A 19,795-nucleotide genomic window follows, 5' to 3' on the forward strand; every position below is an offset into this window, starting at 1 on the left:
GACAGAGCGTTACCATTAGCTAAAGCGGTAGATGACTGGGGGTTTCTTTTTGAGTGCTTTTCTATTTTTGTAGTGCACTTCAGGTTGTATATGTGCTCCGTGAGCCTGAGACCAGAGAATTCTTCCTAGCAGTGTCTGTTCAGTTCATTCATGTGCTCTGCACCGAGGAGAAGAGGGGGCTGCCAGACCGCTGCCCTCTCACTTCCTTCTCGCTGCTTGGAGTCTGGGATGGAGCCTCAGGTCACTGCATCCTTTCGGCCTTTGCCTGTAAATAGTTTAGCTTAGTATATTTTGTGCCCTTGTTGGGCACCCCTTGTGTAGGGCAGTGATCCTCCCTTCTTCCCTCCCCGCCCCCTTGTCCCCTTGCTTCACTCTGGTGCAGGGAGAATATGCCAAAGGCTTCAAGAGCTTTGTGGACTGCCAGGGGGACTTCCCAGTAAATGACAGTCATGACTCTTTTTGGACCACCTGGGGGAAGGCCTTATCCCTACCAAGTGCAGAACTTGTAGGTCATTTCCACAGAGGATGAGGCAGTCAAGGGAGATCTGCCTCATGATGTTTCTCAGGGATAGGTCCATGAGGGCAGCTCCAGCTCTGACCCCCTGTATGTTGGCCTGAGGAAGGTAGGAGTGTGGCTTTGGCTGGTTCCAGGCCTCTCCTGCCACTCCCCAATCCCCCATCGGCTCCGATAGACTTGGGTGAGAAGACCTGGGATTGCTGTTGCTGTCCAGAGACCACCCAGTTATACCAACATGCCAATCGATACCAGCCTGTACCCCATCACTGAGCTGGGGTCAAGCCAGACTTTCGCCAGTACTGTCAACTAATAGAGACAGGGCATCGCCACCTCCTGGTACTGAGAGATCCCCCATTGGACTCAGACTCAGAATCCTTTGACTCTGGAGGTACCAGGAACAGGGGGCCTGTCCCCAAACTACTCCCCAAGGTGACTTTTGTGAGGGTTAAGACCAGATAGGCCATTGGGAATCTCTGAGTGTCACAGTACTCCCGTCCCAGGGAATATTCACCCTATATGTATTGGTACACATCATCTTGGGGACTGCTGCGATGGGGGTATGAGGCTCCACAGTGGCAGTAGTGAGGCCCAGAAGATCCACAGACCCATCGCATTTTGTACCCACACTGAGGGACTTAGGAGCCCAGGGAGATAAATCTCTCCTGTGGGAGGAAGAATCTCCACAGGCTCCCTGGAACAGAGAGACCCTCAGAAGGTGAGGACCAACCTGGGCAGGAGGAGAGTGCACCGGTGAGCTTATCCATATTATTTCCAGAGGAAGCAGTGATACCAGCTTCTCCACAGTGCCTGGTTGACCCAAGGTCTTCCAGGGCTTGCTTAAGAGGGGGGTGGAGGCCCTGCACATCTCCCTGGAAGAAGTCCCGGGGGCTCTGCATAGACTGCTGGACATTCTGCACAGCTTGGGCCCAAGCAGGGTGGAGCTGCCAATTAACAAGGCCATCCTCAAGCCAATTAAGACACTCTGGCAGATGCCGGCCACCATTCCTGTGTTGTACAGGTGGGCAGAGGAGGGAGATTTCCTGTTCACAAAGGGGTCAAAATACCTTTTTTCCCCACCTGGCCCTTAGCTTGCTGGTGGTGACAGTAGCAATGTAGTGCAGTAGGCAACAGCTGCCAGCATTATGCCTCACAAAAAGGCAGCTAAGAGAATTTGGGGGTGGGGGGTGGAGGAAGAATACTCTTCGCTTTCCCTACAGTTTTGAATTCTGAACTGCCAGGTACTGATGGCCAAGTATGACTTCAACATCTACAATAGGTTCATCAAATTCATCAAGAAGGTACCTCAGGACAATAGGGAGCTATTTCAGGCCCTAATCAGTGAGGGAAAGCTGGTGTCCAGATCCACCCTCGTGACAGCCCTAAATGTGGCAGACACTGTGGCGTGGTCCATGTCTATGGCAGTGGCAGTGAGACGTTAGTTGTGGCTCTCTTCATCAGGGATCCAAAAGGACATGCAATTAATGATGATGGACCTTCCATTCGAATGGAACAAACTGTTTAGCATAAGGATGGATGAGTCCCACCATTCACTAAAGGACTCCTGAGCCATGCTCAGTTTGGTTGGCATTTACACGCCTGTTATGAAGCGCAAGTCCACCAAGCCACAGTTCAGGCAGAGGCCCACCCAAGCCAGTGTTGTAGCACCAGTGGCAGTATAAACTTCCCCGCAAGTGCCAGATGAAGCAGAGGAGGAGTGCCCAGGAGCAGTCATCCTTCATGTCCATCAGACTCCCAAATCAGCATTTATTGGGACTCTTGAGAGCCAGGCACCAACCAGACCAATGGATTTAGGCTCCTTCCCTGTTTCTTCCTCAAATTTTGAAGTGTGGCTGCCCCAGTACCTACCAATCTGGAGAGAGACACGACAGACAGGTGGGTACTAGAGGTCATCTTGGGATATCCCATCCAGTTTTTGTCCCTCCCCAATCCCAAACCCCCTTCTCCGTCCTCTTTCATGGACAACTTTCACAAGCAGGTTCTTCAGCAGGAGGTGGAGGCCCTCCTGCAATGAGGGGCGATAGAACCAATGCCCCTGACAGCAAAGGGAAAGTTTCTATTCAAGGTATTTCCTCGTCCCCAAGAAGATGGGGTGTAGGGGAATGGAGACCTACCTTTGGCCTCAGGAAGCTGCACAAGTTTATATGCAGTCTGAAGTTCAGGATGGTCACCCTGGTTTCAATTATTCCCTCACTAGATCTTGGAGATTGGTTCATGGCTTTCGATCTCTATTTCCACATAAACATCCACCCACCACACAGGAGATTCCTGAAGTTTATCGCTGTGCATCAGCCCTACAAGTACTGGGTACTTCCTTTCGAACTTTCAGTGGCGCTGAGGGTGTTCACCATGGTGCTGGTGGTGGTAGCAGTGCTCTATCCCCAGTAGGGCCAGTAGTGTATCCCCACTTGGACGATTGGCCCCTCAAGAGGCAACCTTGCCAGGAGGCGCAGGTGTCTGGTCACACTCCTGGGCCTGTTCAAAAGACTGGGTCTCAAGGTGAACTTGGACAGGTTCACTGTGGAACTCACACAGGCTATAGGGGTGCGGCCAGATCCAGTGTCATATTTGCCAGACAATCGCTTTGTGCCTGCAGGCTTGGCTATGGATGATGTCCACACAGTCTCAACTTGCTAGTCTCCGTTCCCTGAAGGGTTGTAGACTGCTTTGACTGGTGTGAAGACAGGAGAAAGGTGTGTGCCTGGATGTCCTGTTCTGTTACCTGCTATTGACTAGGACTATGACCACAGACACCTCTCTGTCAGGCAGAGGAGGTCACATGGAGGGGCAGATGGACCAAGGAATGTGGTCCCCTCAGGGGTGAATTTTCCACATCAGTGTGCTGGAGGGTGAAAGGTGGTTTGGCTGACCTGCAAGCATTTCCTCCCTTGCATTTGGAGCCAGTTGGTCCAGGTGCTGTCAGACAACATAACAGTGCTCTGTTACACCAGCAAGCATGTCTGGAATGGGTGCATACCTCTGAACATTACCTTGAGCAGTCCATCTGCCAGAGTTTCAGAACACCCTGGCCGACTCATTTAGCAGACACTTGTGCAGCGAGAATGAGTGGGAGTTTCAGGGTCTGACTCTGTAGGTGGTGTTTCCAGAATGGGTTCACCTAATAACAGACTTGTTTATGTCAGATCTGAACAAGAAGTGCAGGGAGTTCTGCTCCACAGAGGGGTTGCAGCTCAGGCTCTCTGGGTGACATTTTCCTCATGTGATGCTTGGAGGCTCTGAAGTATGTGTTTCCCCCGATCCCTCTGTGATCACGGTTACTTAAGAAAGATCAGGCAGGACAAGGTGCAAGTCATTCTCATGGCATTGGGGTGGCCTTGTCAGTTCTTGTACCCCATACTCTGTTGAACTTTTTTGCTCGGGGTCCTCTCCACTCCCCGTGATGTGAGACCTCTTGACGCAGGATGATGGGAGGACTCGCCAACCCATCCATGCTGCCCCTGAGGGTGTGGTATTTGGATGGATGTTGAGCCTAAAGAGAGTTTGTTTGGCTGACGTGCAGACCTTACAGAGTAACTGTAGGAAAACTCTACCAGGAGGTGCTACACTATAAAATGGAAGAGGTTTCTGATGTAATATGATCAACCGCGAATTTCCCCCTTGCATTCAGGGGTGCCAGACATGTTGGACTACCTGTTAGCTTCTAAATCCTCAGGCTGTCCCTCAGCTCTCTGAGGTCTGGTCTATACTACCCGCCTGAATCGGCGGGTAGAAATCGACCTCTCGGGGATCGATTTATCGCGTCCCGTCGGGACGCGACAATTGATCCCCGAATCGGCGCTCTAACTCCACCAGCGGAGGTGGTAGTAAGCGCCGCCGACAAAAAGCCGCAGAAGTCGATTTTGCCGCCGTCCTCACAACGGGGTAAGTCGGCTGCAATACGTCGAATTCAGCTACGCTATTCACGTAGCTGAATTTGCGTATCTTAAATCGACTCCCCGCTGTAGTGTAGATGTACCCTAAGATTCCACCTGACAGTGGGCAGCTACACTGTTCTCTCACACCCGTTTACATTCCAGTTCCTGCGGGTTTTAGTTAGGGACTTCCCTCCCATGATGAAGCCTGCGGCAGCCTGGGACTTAAGCTTGGTCTTATTCAGTCTGAGGGGGTTAGTGTTTGATCCACTGGCTTCATGCTCCCTGCAGCACCTTTCCATAAAGGTGGAGTTTCTGGTCACTATAATGTCAGACAAGAAGGGGCACTAGGGGTACTCATGGCAGATCCCCCACGCAGTATAACACAAGGACAAAGTGTCCATGAGACTACACATGAGGTTTGACTTTCACATCAACCAAAGCATCCAGTCACCTATGTTCTCCCCCAAGCCACACGCCACAAAGGAAGAGGTGAAGTGGCACTCCTGGGATGCCCATAGAGCTCTTGCTTTTTACCTGTAGAGGACACAGCAGTTCTAGAAGTTGCCTAGACTCTTTGTCTCATTTGCAGAGAGGATGATGGGAAAAGCCATTTCCTCCAGAGACTGTCAAAGTGGATCTCAGGCTGCACGGTACTCTGCTACAAGCTGAATGAGATCCCTCTTGGGGGCAGTATAATAACACATTTGACAAGAGCCCAGGCAGCTTGGATAGCCTCACTCAAGGATCGTTGACATCTACAGAGCAGCGACCTGGGGCTTGGTACACATCTCTGTGAGGCACCATGCTCTGGTGCAAGCATCTGACTTGGATGCCTCCCAGGCTAGGCCAGTCCTGCATTCTGTAGTGGTGCAAGGCTGCGGGCATCCACCTCCTTGGGAGGGACTCTGGTTGTAAATCATCTGAGGTGCACCATACAAAATGACAAGTACTCGAAGAAGAAGGAAAGATTACTCACCTTGTAGTAATTGGAGTTCTTTGAAATGCTCGTATGTGTCGTACACCACTCACCCTCTATTCCCACTGCCTCGAATCCATTGTGGAACCTTGCAGTGGAGAAGGACCTGAGATGGGGGTGGTCCAGCAGCCCATTTTATACCCTTGGTGAGGAGCATAAGGAGGGAGTGGGCACATACACGGACCAAGCAGACACCCCTAGAAAGAATTCTCTGGTTCTAGGCAGATGGAGCTCATGAGCACCTGAAGTGCACTACACATCAATACATCTCATAGAATCTCCAGTTATCGCAAAGTAAGTAACCTTTCCTTTTTTAAAATTGTTGGCTCGGTTTTAGTCTTATTCAGGATGTGGTTTATCATTTAAAACATATCTTCTCTATACCTAAATTAATTACAATAGTATATTCTGCTTGTTGTTACATAGTGATCTCTCCCCTATTATGTTTTTATAGCTCCCTGAAAAGCTTCTGTATTCACAAGGCTGCAACTGGATTCAGCAATATAGTTTTGGACCAGAAAGATACACAGGTGCCAACGTATTTGGAAAATTACGTAAATGTATGGAAACATTAAAGACACAGGTGAATATTTAGGAAATGGAAAAAAATGTTAGAAGGGAGGACTGAGACTGAAAAGGAAAATCATTTACTGTCACAGAAGTATTTGCTTTCTGCTCAAAACATTGCTCCTGTGCAATCTGTTAGATGTTAGTGGTATGTACTGGATTTAAGTATGGGCATAAGTATGTCCCTGTAGCTGTTGATCATCACTATTTAGGCCTTTACATGTTCATTTTTAATTCTACTGTATATCTTTTTGTCTTGGTTTACCTGCAAATTATCTTATATCTTTAGAGACCTCAGACACCTGTGTTTCTTCCCTTTGGGAACATGTGATCAATGATACAGTGACCAGCAGCCTTTTAAAAGCAAAGTATACAACTAGAATTAAGCACTGGAGGGGGGAAGAGTTTAAAACCACAAACACTGTCTTACCCAACTTGCTACCATTCCATAATGGCAATTTAGGCACATCTGTTTTCAGGCATGGCCACTGGTCTCTGTGAATGTTTTTTCAGTCTGATTTCACTCTACATTCCAAAGAGAGTGTCCTTTTAAATGCTGACAGAGTTCTTTATTAATCAGTTTTGGTCTTTTGACCCTCCTGATCAAATCAGTTTCATAGACTCAGTGGGGGATCGAGCCTCAAAAAAGACGGTTACTCACCGTTGTAACTGTTGTTCTTCGAGATGTGTTGCTCATATCCATTCCATTAGGTGTGTGCGCGCCGCGTGCACGATCGTCGGAAGATTTTCTACCCTAGCAACACCGGCGGGTCGGCTGTGGAGCCCCCTAGAGTGGCGCCTTCATGGCGCTGAATATATACCCCAGCCGACCCGGCGCCCCCTCAGTTCCTTCTTGCCGGCTACTCCGACAGTGGGGACGGGGGGCGGGTTTGGAATGGATATGAGCAACACATCTCGAAGAACAACAGTTACAACGGTGAGTAACCGTCTTTTCTTCTTCGAGTGCTTGCTCATATCCATTCCATTAGGTGACTCCCAAGCCCAACTTAGGTGGTGGGGTCGGAGTGAGACATTGCTGTGTGCAAAACCGCTGACCCGAATGCAGCATCGTCCCTGGACTGCTGCACTAGTGCATAGTGAGCTGTAAACGTATGGACTGATGACCAAACCGCCGCTCTACAAATGTCCTGTATCGGAACATGTGCCAGGAAAGCAGTCGAGGAGGCTTGGGCCCTCGTGGAGTGAGCGGTGAGGTGCGGTGCTGAGACACCTGCCAGGTCATAGCAAGTCCGGATGCAAGACGTAATCCAGGAGGATAGGCGTTGTGAGGAGACCGGTGAGCCTTTCATTCGGTCGGCCACCGCAACGAAGAGTTGCGTCGTCTTTCTAAAGTGCTTTGTGCGGTCAATATAGAAGGCCAGGGCCCTTCGCACGTCCAGGGAATGCAAACGTTGATCCTGGCGAGTGGCATGTGGTTTGGGATAAAAGACCGGGAGAAATATGTCCTGGTTGATATGAAATGGAGAAACCACCTTAGGGAGAAAGGCAGGATGTGGACGAAGCTGCACTTTATCCTTATGGAAAACGGTATAAGGGGGCTCGGATGTAAGCGCCCTGAGTTCAGAAACGCGCCTTGCTGAGGTGATGGCTACGAGGAAGGCTGTCTTCCAGGATAGGTACAGAAGTGAACAGGTGGCCAGTGGCTCGAATGGAGGACCTGTGAGTTTAGAGAGAACCAGATTGAGATCCCACGTCGGGACGGGATGACGCTGTTGTGGGTACGTCCGGTCTAAGCCCTTGAGGAATCTAACAACCATCGGGTTAGAGAATACCGAGGACGCGAGTTCCCCTGGGTGAAAGGCCGATATAGCGGCCAGGTGAACTCTAATTGAAGATATCGCCAACCCTTGCCGTTTTAGGGAGAGGAGATATTCCAATATGAGAGGAATGGGTGCCTGCAACGGGGACGTGGCTCGTTGTTCGCACCAACAGGAGAACCGTTTCCACTTGGCCAGGTACGTGGTCCGTGTTGAGGGTTTTTCTACTGCTCAGCAGAATCTGTTGGACAGAGTGCGAGCATTGCCGCTCTGCCTGGGTGAACCATGGAGCAGCCACGCTGTGAGGTGGAGTGATTGCAGGTCGGGGTGACGCAGCCGACCGTGGTCCTGAGATATGAGATCCGGACATAATGGAAGCGGGATCGGTGTCTGAACCGAGAGCTCCAACAGTGTGGTGTACCAATGTTGCCTCGGCCACGCTGGAGCAATCAGAATTACCTGTGCCTGGTCTCTGCGCAATTTGAGCAGTACCTTGTGGACCAGAGGAACGGAGGGAAGGCATAAAACAGGTGGTCTTTCCAGGAAAGGAGAAACGCATCCGAGAGGGAGCCCGGAGCTCGACCTTGTAGGGAGCAGAACATGTGGCACTTCCTGTTGTCTCGAGATGCAAACAGGTCTATCTGGGGAAACCCCCACCTCCGGAAGATAGAATGTATGATGTCCGGACGGATAGACCACTCGTGCGTCTGGAAGGACCTGCTGAGTCGGTCCGCTAGAGTGTTCTGGACTCCAGGGAGGAACGATGCCGTGAGATGAATTGAGTGGGCGATGCAGAAGTCCCACAGGCGAATGGCCTCTTGGCATAGAATTGACGAACGTGCTCCTCCTTGCTTGTTGATGTAAAACATGGCCGTGGTGTTGTCGATGAGAACTAACACACAACGGCCACGTAGGAGATTGAGGAATGCCTGGCACGCCAGGCGCACTGCCATCAGTTCCCGAACATTGATGTGCAGGGCTAACTGGGGTGCAGTCCGCAGGCCTTGGGTATGGTGTTCGTTGAGATGGGCGCCCCAACCCAGAGATGACGCGTCCGTGACCAGGTGCAGAGAGGGTTGTGGGGCGTGAAATGGCATCCCCTCGCAGACCACATTGTGATCTAGCCACCAGGTGAGGGAGGCCAGGACCGAGTTCGGAACCGTGACCACCATATTCAGGCTGTCCCGATGTGGACGGTATATTGATGACACCCAGGTTTGAAGTGGGCGAAGCCGAAGTCTGGCATGCCTGGTTACGTACGTGCAGGAAGCCATGTGACCCAGCAGGGTAAGGCACGACCTCACCGTGGTGGTTGGGAAGGCCTTGAGCCCTTGAATGAGGTTCGTGATGGTGCCAAAGCGATTGTCTGGCAGGATGGCTTGTGCACGCCTGGAGTCGAGAACTGCTCCGATGAATTCTATTCTCTGGGTAGGTTCTAGAGTGGATTTGTCCTTGTTGAGTAGGATGCCCAACTCGTTGAATGTGTGCACTATTCTGTGGACGTGAGCTTGAACTTGCTCCTTGGTGCGACCGCGTACCAGCCAGTCGTCTAGGTACGGGAACACCTGTATCCCTTGTCGACGAAGGTACGCTGCCACGACAGCCATACATTTCGTGAACACTCTTGGGGCCGAGGATAGGCCGAAGGGAAGGACTGCAAACTGGTAGTGCACCGTGTTTACCACGAATCGCAGAAAGCGTCTGTGAGGTGGGTAAATTGTGATGTGAAAGTATGCGTCTTTCATGTCGAGGGCGGCGAACCAGTCTCCAGGATCGAGGGAAGGGATAATGGCCCCCAAAGAGACCATGCGGAACTTCAACTTTACTACGAATTTGTTGAGTCCGCGCAAGTCCAAGATGGGCCGCAGACCTCCTTTGGACTTGGGGATCAGGAAGTAACGGGAATAAAATCCCCTGCCCCTTAACTCTATCCGAACCTCCTCTATGGCCCCCAAGGCCAGGAGCGTAGAAACCTCCTGTATAAGAAGTTGCTCGTGAGAAGGGTCCCTGAAGAGGGACGGGGAAGGGGGGTGGGAGGGGGGGATAGAAGAAAACTGGATAGCGTATCCCCTCTCCACCGTGCAGAGGACCCAACGGTCCGAAGTTATAAGGGACCAGGCACGGTGGAAGTGGGAGAGGCGATCTCGAAAGTAGGGGGCTGGATCCTGGTGGATGACTGGGGCGCCGTCCTCGACCGCACCTTCAAAAGTTCTGCCTGGGGCCTGAAGGCGGTCTAGGTGGCCCTTGGTTCTGGCCGGGTTGGGGGCCGGTCCACCTTCTCCTACCACCTCGCCCTCGCCTCCGGGCCGAGTCTTGTCTCTGACGAGGCGGGGGGGGGGGTAGAAGCGCTGAGGCTGCGGCCTAAATGGCCTGCGCTGAGGGCCCACAACATGCATCCCGAGGGAGCGCATGATTGTTCTCGAGTCCTTGAGGCTCTGCAGGCGAGAGTCCGTCTTGTCCGAGAACAATCCATGTCCCTCAAAGGGCAGATCCTGTAGGGTTTGCTGCAGCTCCGGAGGCAAACCCGAAACTTGAAGCCAGGAGATCCTCCGCATAGCGATACCCGAAGCCATGGTCCTCGCAGCTGAGTCTGCTATGTCCAAGGAGGCCTGCAAGGAGGTCCGAGCCACCTTCTTACCCTCCTCAACCATGGCTCCAAACTCTTCCCTGGACTCTTGGGGAATCAACTCCTTAAACTTCCCCATGGAGTTCCAGGAGTTAAAATTGTAGCGGCTCAGTAGTGCCTGTTGGTTCGCCGCTCTAAGTTGCAGCCCTCCGGCTGAGTAAATCTTACGGCCAAACAAATCGAGCCGTTTAGCCTCTTTTGATTTAGGCGCTGCAGCCTGCTGGCCGTGGCGCTCTCGTGCGTTCACTGATGCCACCACCAGTGAACATGGTTGGGGGTGGGTATATAAGTACCCGTAGTCCTTCGACGGGACAAAGTATTTCCGTTCCACCCCTCTCGCTGTGGGTGGGATAGAGGCAGGAGTTTGCCATATCGTATCCGCATTGGTTTGTATCGTGCGGATCAGGGGTAACGCTACCCTCGATGGGGCATCCGCTCCGAGGATATTCACTATCGGGTCGTGCACCTCCACTACCTCCTCCGCCTGCAGGTCCATATTACGGGCCATCCTGCGCAGAAGATCCTGGTGAGCCCGAAGATCTATTGGAGGTGGGCCCGTGCACGATGTGCCCGCCACTGCCTCGTCCGGCGAAGAAGAGGAAGATGCCTCCGGTGGAACAGGATCCAAGGGCTGGTCCTGGTCTCCCTGTTCCTGGGCCGGAGCATCACCTGCGCCTGGGTCCAGGGCGTCAGGCGGTGCAGACACGGAAGCCTCCATGTCCCCTGGTGGAGGCCGAGAGATGGTGGACTCCGGGGCCCTTCTACCGGAGTGACTCGAGCGAGAGGTCGAAGGTATTGGAGCCCCTTGCTCCTGATGGTACGCCCACGGGGTCCAGAACGACCAGTGAGATGGGCCATGAGAATGGTCCTCTGTCATCTCCCGCCAATGGCCCAAGTCCTGTTCCTCGGCTTGCCCTTGAGGGGGATATGCCGATCTCGAGAGGTCCTCCGAGGAGTGGGACACCGATCTCGATGGCCACGGCGGTGCCGAGAGCGTCGAGACGATTCCCGTGGGCTGCGGTGCCGCACGGTGCCGGTCCGGAGATGATCTATCTCTACGCGGTGCCGGCGATCGGTGCCGGGACCGCGACCGGTGCCGATGACCTCGTCGGTGCCGGGAGTCAGATCTGGACCTCGACGAGGACCTGGAGTATGCCCGGTGCCGGGAGCGGCCTCTCAACGTCGAGCGTCGACCGTAGCGGTGCCGAGAACTACGTCTCGACGTTGATCGGTGCCGACGATCATAGCGGTGTCGAGACGTAGAGCGGTGCCGCGAAGAAGATCTTGGCTGCGAGTACGACCGGTGCCGAGGCGATATTCGGTGCCGGGACTGCGAGCGGCGTGGGGACCTGCTTCGGGACCTGGATCGGTGCCGAGGTTCCAGCCCTTGCGATGGAGGGCGCATCAAGGCAGGTTTCCCCCTCGACTGTACCGGGCGAGTCAACGGTGCCTTCGGTGCCGGTGGTTGGGGCGGTGCCGGCTCTGTGAGAGCTATTAAGTCTCTCGCCGCCTCGAAGGTCTCCGGAGTCGACGGGAGGCACTGTATAACCGCCGGTCTCGGTGGAGACGCTATCTGCACCGGACTCAACGGCTTCGGCGCCGGAGTCGACGGTGCTGGAGGCACCTGTTTCCGGTGCTCCACCGGCGGACGCGGCTCTACCCCCGGCACTGGGGGAGCCGGCGTCTTCGGCACGGAGGCCCCCGTCTTATGGGCTTTTTTATGCCCTGGGGATAATGAACGGCGCCTAGGCACTTGCTGTGCTTGCGGTGCCGACAAGGTCCGGTGCCGGGGAGGCTTGTCCGACGCCACTCGCGTGGTCGTCGTGGCCGGTGCCGCCGGGGCACTGCGCACCGAGGCGCTAGGTGCCGGGGCCTGACTTGTAGATGGAGCGTCAGGACTAAGTGCCGCCTCCATCAGAAGTTGCCGGAGCCGAAAGTCCCGCTCCTTCTTGGTCCTTGGTCTGAAGGCCTTACAGATCTTGCACTTATCTGTTTGATGGGACTCTCCCAGGCACTTCAGACAGGAGTCGTGCGGGTCGCTCGTGGGCATATGTTTAGCGCAGGAGGCGCACTGCTTGAAGCCGGGAGCTTTGGGCATGAGCCCGGACCCGCGGCCGGGGGAGAAAGGGGGAGACGACCCCCTTAATCCCCTGAACTAGTATAACAACTAAACAACTTTTATGAACTATTTTAACTATTTAACTATTTAACACTAGAACTGTAACTAACTATAACTGCTAATAACGAACGAAGCTAGGGAGAGTGGAGATCAGCTATGCCGCGCTCCACAGTTCCAACGACCGTCAGGGGCGGTAAGAAGGAACTGAGGGGGCGCCGGGTCGGCTGGGGTATATATTCAGCGCCATGAAGGCGCCACTCTAGGGGGCTCCACAGCCGACCCACCGGTGTTGCTAGGGTAGAAAATCTTCCGACGATCGTGCATGCGGCGCGCACACACCTAATGGAATGGATATGAGCAAGCACTCGAAGAAGAACTAATAGTTCTGGTATTGTCCCTTTATTTTTTGTAACTAACAACTTCTGGTGGATTCAAAATTATGATATGAAAGACTTTGAGTTCCATTGCCAATCTCTAAAAGCCATTCAGTTCTTCCATTTATTTTTACTTTAGTTATGATAATGGTTATTGATACCCAGTGATTATTCTTTTTTTAATCCTTGTCAAAAAATAGTTTCCATTAAAAAAATAACACAAAAACATTTATTAGTGATGAGTTAAGCCGCTGATTTGAATTTCTTGTGTATGCTTTGTAGTGGACTGAAATAAGTGGTGTTAAAGACCACGACGAAAGAGGAAACATGTGCAATATCCTTTTCTCTGATGAAAGCAAGGAATATAAGCTGTATGAGGCTATAAAATTCATCATGCTTTACCAAGTTGTGGAAGCCTATGAACAGATGAAGAATGAGCAGAAACGTGTACCTGTCCTTTTTAGCCTCCTTTTTGCTCGTGATACGTCATCTGACCCTTTGAGTTTCATGATGAATCATCTGAATTCCATAGGGGACACGGGTGGTCTGGAGCAGGTAATGGTGTGAATAAAAAATGAGTTCTAGCAGTCTGTGTTTTCTGAAGGATTAGGGTTTGGGAATACTTTTGAGTTCTTATTCATTGATTTGATGTTCCTAGTATACTTTAATACCAGGGTGGGTGAAAAATGCATTGTTTTTAGCGCACCTAAGCTGTTCACCAAATTCTACCTGAATTTGCAAATAGTTTCAGCCAGACAGAAACTGGAAGACACAGTTTGGAAATATCAAATCATTTTGTTTTGACCTTTTAAAAATGAACTGTCTTGATGTTTTCTGAACAAAATGTCATTTCTAATCAACATTTTCTAAACAGTTTGTTTGACCCAAAAGAATTTTTCTTTCTCTTTTTGGTGAGAAGGAAGAAAAAAAAAAAAAAAAACCTTAGTTTTGTTTTGACGCTGATTTTTTTTTTTTTCAGTTCAGTCACTGATTCCAAAAATCAGCTATTTGCTCAGCTCTATTTAATACATCATCCACGATAGAATTATTTTGTTTGGAAGGAAAAAATCAATTTTTTTCGTAGAAGAAAAAGCAGTTAAAAACGCGGGGGGGGGGGACTTTTAAGTTTCCCCAAGACATTTTATTTTGGAGAATTATTTATACAAATTACAAAAAGCAGTGATATCACTGTAAAATATGTAAAATAACATGATTTTTAAATGACAATACCCTGCATGTTTGACCTGTTTCATCTTTTGCACCTGTTTTTTTGTTTTTGTTTTCTTAATAGAAGCTTTCCAGAAAGGCCACTTTAGAAAGTATATTTGCCCTTCTGAGAAAGATCTCCTTTGGGTACTTATCTGCTGTGGTTGTGGGAAATTCCTGTGGTTGTAATTCCTAGTCCACTCTTCTTATTACACAACTAAACAAGTTAAATGACTTACACTAAACATCAGAGCATGATTAAAGTGTAGGATGTTTTTTCCCCCAGTTTCCTTCTTATAAATCTATAAACAAATGTTTACATCTTTTTTCCCCCTTAGGTTGAAATGTTTCTTCTTGGATATTTACTTGAAGTAAATATAAGAGTCTACAGACTGTATAAGTTTAACACTGAAGAGTTTCAAGTAAACTATCCAGAGGAGTATCACAGGGACTGGCAGGAAGTCTCTCTTCTGACTGAGGATGACCATCACTATCACATCCCCATTATTAGAATATAAGACTGATTTCTAACCATGCAGTAGAAGAAGTGACCATCTCCAGCAAATTATCACCTTTAAGCCAAGTCCTTTGCCAGCAACAGTAGGATTTCAAGTAACATAAAATAATGACTACAGGACACACAGATTTATTATGTTAACTTCTTGCTTGCTTGTACTGACCCATATCACCTGTGATCTGCCTCAGAAAAACACAAAATACATAATCATACAATCAGGACAAACTGGCATATTAAGGTTCTCAAATAAAAAAAAATGGTAAATCACCTGTGAGAAAACATTATCACTAGATAGTTGATAGTCACTTGTTGAGCGAAGTCCAAAACATGTGTTGTACATAAACTTACAATGTCAAATGATACCTATTCTTTGTTTAAGAAGGGTGCTTCAGCCACTGACTTGGGAGAGAAACAAAGGCAATAATAAAAATAAATAACTTGCAATATAGCTTTACTCAATATATACTCTTCCCCCTGCTCTCCCCGCATCCCTTCTTTTTGGAAGGGTCAGATTTTAATGTTACCTATCAAAAGTACGTAAAGGATTTTCTTTGCAATTGGTTTGAGAAGGCTGTGCACTTCAGTGCATTTACAAATACTGGCTTTTCACAAAAATGTTAACTCTCTGTACATTATATATACATTTAGCAAGACTCACATTTCCTAAGCTTTTTTGTATATACGATTTAATACCTTTGAGTTACTTTTCTTAATCTTGACATCAAGGTTACTTCTAGTTTTTGAGGGTCTTAAGAAGTATCCAGTATAACAAGAAAATTATCTTAGGTGGGAACTGCTATTTCACCACACTTTATGTTCATTAAAAAGATGACTACTAGGAAGGAAGGGAAATGCCAGATACATTAAAAAAGCAAGTATTGCTGTCTTGAATAGGGAGCTTTACACATTCCCCTCATTCTAAGAAACTGAACTGCAGTTCCACCATTTTATAAAATTAGGAAGCTTAACTTTAATGAAAATTAAAGTGATAACAGTTTAGCAATATGTTTATTTATGGCACATGAACATCATCATACATAAGGCTGCGAGTTTGTCATGGAGGTCACGGAAGTCACAGTTTCTGTGACTTTGTGGGACCTCCATGACTTCTGCAGCTGCACCATCGGGGAGGGAGTGAGGGCTCTGAGTGGCACTTTCCTTGGGGGCTCCCCAGAAGCGGTGACATCCCTCAATTCCTAGGTGGAGGTGTGGCCAGGCAGCTCTGTGCTCTGCCTCTGCCTGCAGACACCACCCCCGCTCCCATTGGCTGCGGTTCCTGGCCAAAGGGAGCTGCAGAGCCGGCACTCGGGACAGGCAGCGCACAGAGCTGCCTGGCCATGCTTCTGCCTAGGAGCTGAGGTGGGTGGGATGTTGCCACTTCCGGGGAGGCACAGAGCCAGGTACGGAGCCTGCCAGCCCCGCCAATCCCCACCACCACCAATGGGGGTCCTGGGTTGCACGCCGCTACCTGCCCACCAGCATCAGTGTGGGTCCCAGGCTGTGCACCGCCTCGTATCCCCCACCCCAGCACCAACGGTGCCCCCTGCAGCACCTCCAGCATTCCCGGGCTGCACCCCCCCAGTATTTAGTCCAGGGTATATAGTACAAGTCATGGACAGGTCACAGGCAATAAATTTTTGTTTACTTCCCATGACCTGTCTATGACTTTTACTAAAAATACCATGACTAAAACATAGCCTTAATCATAAGCTTAAAATTATTTGAGTCACTTCTCTAATAAGATTATATATAAAGAGAAGAGTTTTTAATAAGAAACAAACAATTTTCCTTTAAAGTTGAAATCATCTCCAAAGACTCATGTAGTGTTTCTCTTTCTCACAGGAGATAATTTACCAGAATGAAATGGTGAATTAGGTCTTCAGGAGATAAACTAATTATATATGCTTTGAGTACACAGAGACTGAGCTATTCCTTTCTTTAATGAAAAGTGATTTTCCCCCTTATATTTCTTTGCATATATGTATATATATTTATAAAGCAAACACGGATTTGGGGAATACTGTAATTGTTTTGTTTCCTGAAAGTTTTATTGGATGGTTTGTTCAATAATTTGTAGCCTTTAATTAAAACTGTTTGATACATTTTTTTCATCTTCCCAAAACCACATTTCTGATTATATTTTATTTATTAAAAAACCTTTTTTCCTGAGTTCAACATGTTCCTCTTCTGTTTTTGTTCTGCTCTGTGTGGAAGTTTAAAAATTGCTGATAGTAGCATACTGCTCTTATTTACTGAATGCCAACAGTGTACTCACTGCTTTACTTACGTAAACAGACATGGCTCAGACCCCAATAAGATTATAATACAGTTTCCATGCAGACATATATGTGTACACAAAGTGCAATTCTGCAGAAGTATTTGCTATACTTTTATGAGTACTTAAAAAGTTTATCATCTATAGTATCTAGACATGGTAATTATCATGACTAGCAATATATAAAGTACTATAACTGAAAAAATGAATTATGAAAAAATTACATTACTTTTGTTCTATTTATTTTGAATACAAGTCTTTCCAAGAATGTTGTTAAAAAAAGTCCTCTTACGCTAAAGTGTTTGGAGGCCCTATTGAACTGTTCAGAAAACAAGGTGGGATAAAAATAAAATCAGTTAAAACATAGCTACAATGCTGGCAATTCCTTAGTACTATAGAACCTATGGAATAGCCTTCGATATTTTTATTAAAACAGATTAATGGCTAATATGCAAATACCCTGTTACCCATTGACTTAAAGCAAGCTGGCCGTACCATTAAGAGCTGGCTTGAGCAGGATTGCAGATGCTGGGAAGGATAAGAAGCAGAAAGAAGGTCCTTCACATAGTTGAATCCAAGTCTGTAAGAAGCCTGTGATGCAAAAGGAGCAGGGGTGTTCTCCATTGCCTTGCCAACCTGTGGACTTGGGGGCTGCCTTTCACTCTTCGGGAAACTTGGTGCAGCACCTGGAATACTTCACTAATTCCTCCACCTTTCTTATGAAATTCAGAAATTCCAGCATTTTTGCCAGAGGAGCTGGCAGCTTCCAGGAGCAGGATTTATTTGGCTTGTGCAACTAAACTTCACTACGTGTGTTCGTTGTCACTTCCTTTAATCCTAGTTTAACAGGGCAGTGGCCCTGGGGTGCACACACATGTCCTAGTCGATATCTTACAGTCTTTCAAAACTTAGAGCTGTAGGTGTAGGTCACATATCTGCTACTAGTCATGTGCCCTATATGAAAAATTGGATATAAGGCTTTCTGCCACTTAGGGTAAGTTTGCACTACAGCCGCTACGCATGTCTAGGTCTGCCCCAGCTCCCTATTGTCCACACTGAAACCCGTAAACCACATGTCTCGAGGCAAGTAGATCTCAAGATCTAGCTATAGAAGAAGATTGAGAGGTGACTTGATTATGGCCTATAGATATCTTCATGGAGGGAAGATATTGAGTACCAAAGTGTTCTTCATTCTAGCTAAAAGACACAACAAGAACCAATGGCTGCCAGCTGAAGCCAGAGAAATTCAAATTAGAAGTAAGGCATAAATTTTTAACAGTGAAGATGATTAATCACTGGAACAAATTACTGAGGGAAGAGGTGAATTCTCTGTTTCCTGATGGCCCCACATCACACCTGGTTGTCTTTCTGGAAGGTGTGTTTTAGTGAAACAAGCTATTGGGCTTAATATGGGGGGAAATGTGTGAAATTCATGGCCTGTGAAATAGAGGCCTGATTAGGAGATCTAATAGCCTCACAATCTATGAATCTATGAAAAATTCAGTGTAGGGTAAGGAATAGATCTGCTATTTTACTGGGTAGTCTGCTTGCTCCCTAGAATCAATAGCTCAAACATTCCACCGGACTGGCCAGGGACAGACATCAGCCCTGCAAAGGAGAAGTGGATGTGGCAGTGACTTCACAAGGCCCTTTGACAGGAACTCAGCCTATTGGGCACAAAGGTGGCGAGGAGGCTGTGACCTCATAGAGCTCCCTTGACATCAGCCAGACAGGACAGGGATGCAGGGTAGGGGGCACCTCAGAGACCCCTGTAGCTTTGCTGAAGCAAGCCTCCTTCTCGCGGTCTCTCCTTGAGGACTAAGAGAGGATTTGTGGTGTCACACCTGAGTGCTAAGGAGGAGCTTCTTTGGGAGTTTTCTTCTTTCCATGTTGATTTTGTAGAAAGCAGACATCACCTGTGTAGAAGGTAAGATTCTCAGTGAGGTTGGGAACCTGTTCAGTCTGATCCAAACATTGCCATCCGAGCTCTAGGCTTGGAAAATACAGGTTAAATTGGCAGAAAAATGTCCCACCTAGGCCTCTTTCCCTTAGTAACTGTTTCAAAATGTAATCGTAAATAAGGAATCATTGTCGAGCAGGTGTCTTTCTAGTAGGGTCCTGCAGGGATCAGTTCTTGGAGCTACACCATAGGCGGCCGGTGACCTGGCCACCCGGGGATGCTAACCCCCAGCCCCCCCCCTTCTGCCTCCTCCTCCCCCTCAGGAGCCCAAAGCACCCCCACCATGGCCCCCCCAGCTCCGGATGGCTGGGAGGGCAAGGCCCCAGCGCGCCGCAGCACCGGGGCTGGGAACATTGGGGCTGCGGGCCCTGGGGCTGCAGGTGGCCGAGCAGTGCAGTCACCGTGCCCCCCAGCCTCGGAGCTCTGGGTGACCGGGCAGCACGGTCGCCACGCCCCCAGCTCCGGGTGGCCAGGCAGTGTGGAGGCTGCACCCCAGGGGTCGGGTGGCCGGGCAGCATGGTTGCCGTGCCCCCAGCTCCAGGGCTCCAGGCAGCGCAGTCGCCACTCCCACAGCCTCAGAGCTCTGGGTGGCCCTCTGTCCCGGTGCTCGGGCAGCCAGCACGAGGCAGGCAGTGCAGCCCAGCACCAGCTGCCCCTGGCAGCCCCGAGTTGCTACAGGAGCCAAGGGGCATGCTGCCCTGGGGGGTGGGGCCATGGTAGGCTGTTTGGGGAGGCAAAGCCTCCCTGTGTCTAGAATACTCGCTGCCCTTGACCTAAGCTATTTAACATTTTGATCAGTGACTTGGAAGCAAATACAATCATTACTGATAAAATCTGCAGATGACAGAAAGATTGGGGGAATGGTAAATAACGAAGAGGACATGTCACTCATACAGAGTCATCTGGATTGCTTAGTTACCTGAGCACAAGCAAATAACATGCATTTTAATATGTCCAAATGTAAAGTTATACCTCTAGGAACAAAAA

The 19,795-nt window shown here is 49.3% G+C and overlaps 1 protein-coding gene across 4 annotated transcripts in view; it reads left to right on the plus strand.

Moving 5' to 3' along the window:
* The window catches only part of OTULINL (OTU deubiquitinase with linear linkage specificity like), a 46,516-nt gene extending 30,778 nt beyond the window's left edge, over positions 1–15,738 (plus strand). For all 4 annotated transcript variants that reach the window (XM_034761551.1, XM_034761553.1, XM_034761554.1 and 1 more), the window contains exons 6-8: positions 5,841–5,969; positions 13,133–13,405; positions 14,395–15,738. In XM_034761551.1, coding sequence (XP_034617442.1) covers positions 5,841–5,969; positions 13,133–13,405; positions 14,395–14,574 — 582 coding nt within the window. In that variant the 3' untranslated portion in view covers positions 14,575–15,738. The remainder of the gene's footprint in view (positions 1–5,840; positions 5,970–13,132; positions 13,406–14,394) is intronic.
* The last annotated feature ends 4,057 nt before the right edge of the window (positions 15,739–19,795 follow it).

Source organism: Trachemys scripta, chromosome 2 (assembly GCF_013100865.1).
Source record: "Trachemys scripta elegans isolate TJP31775 chromosome 2, CAS_Tse_1.0, whole genome shotgun sequence".
In the NCBI taxonomy this organism is placed as follows: domain Eukaryota; kingdom Metazoa; phylum Chordata; order Testudines; family Emydidae; genus Trachemys; species Trachemys scripta.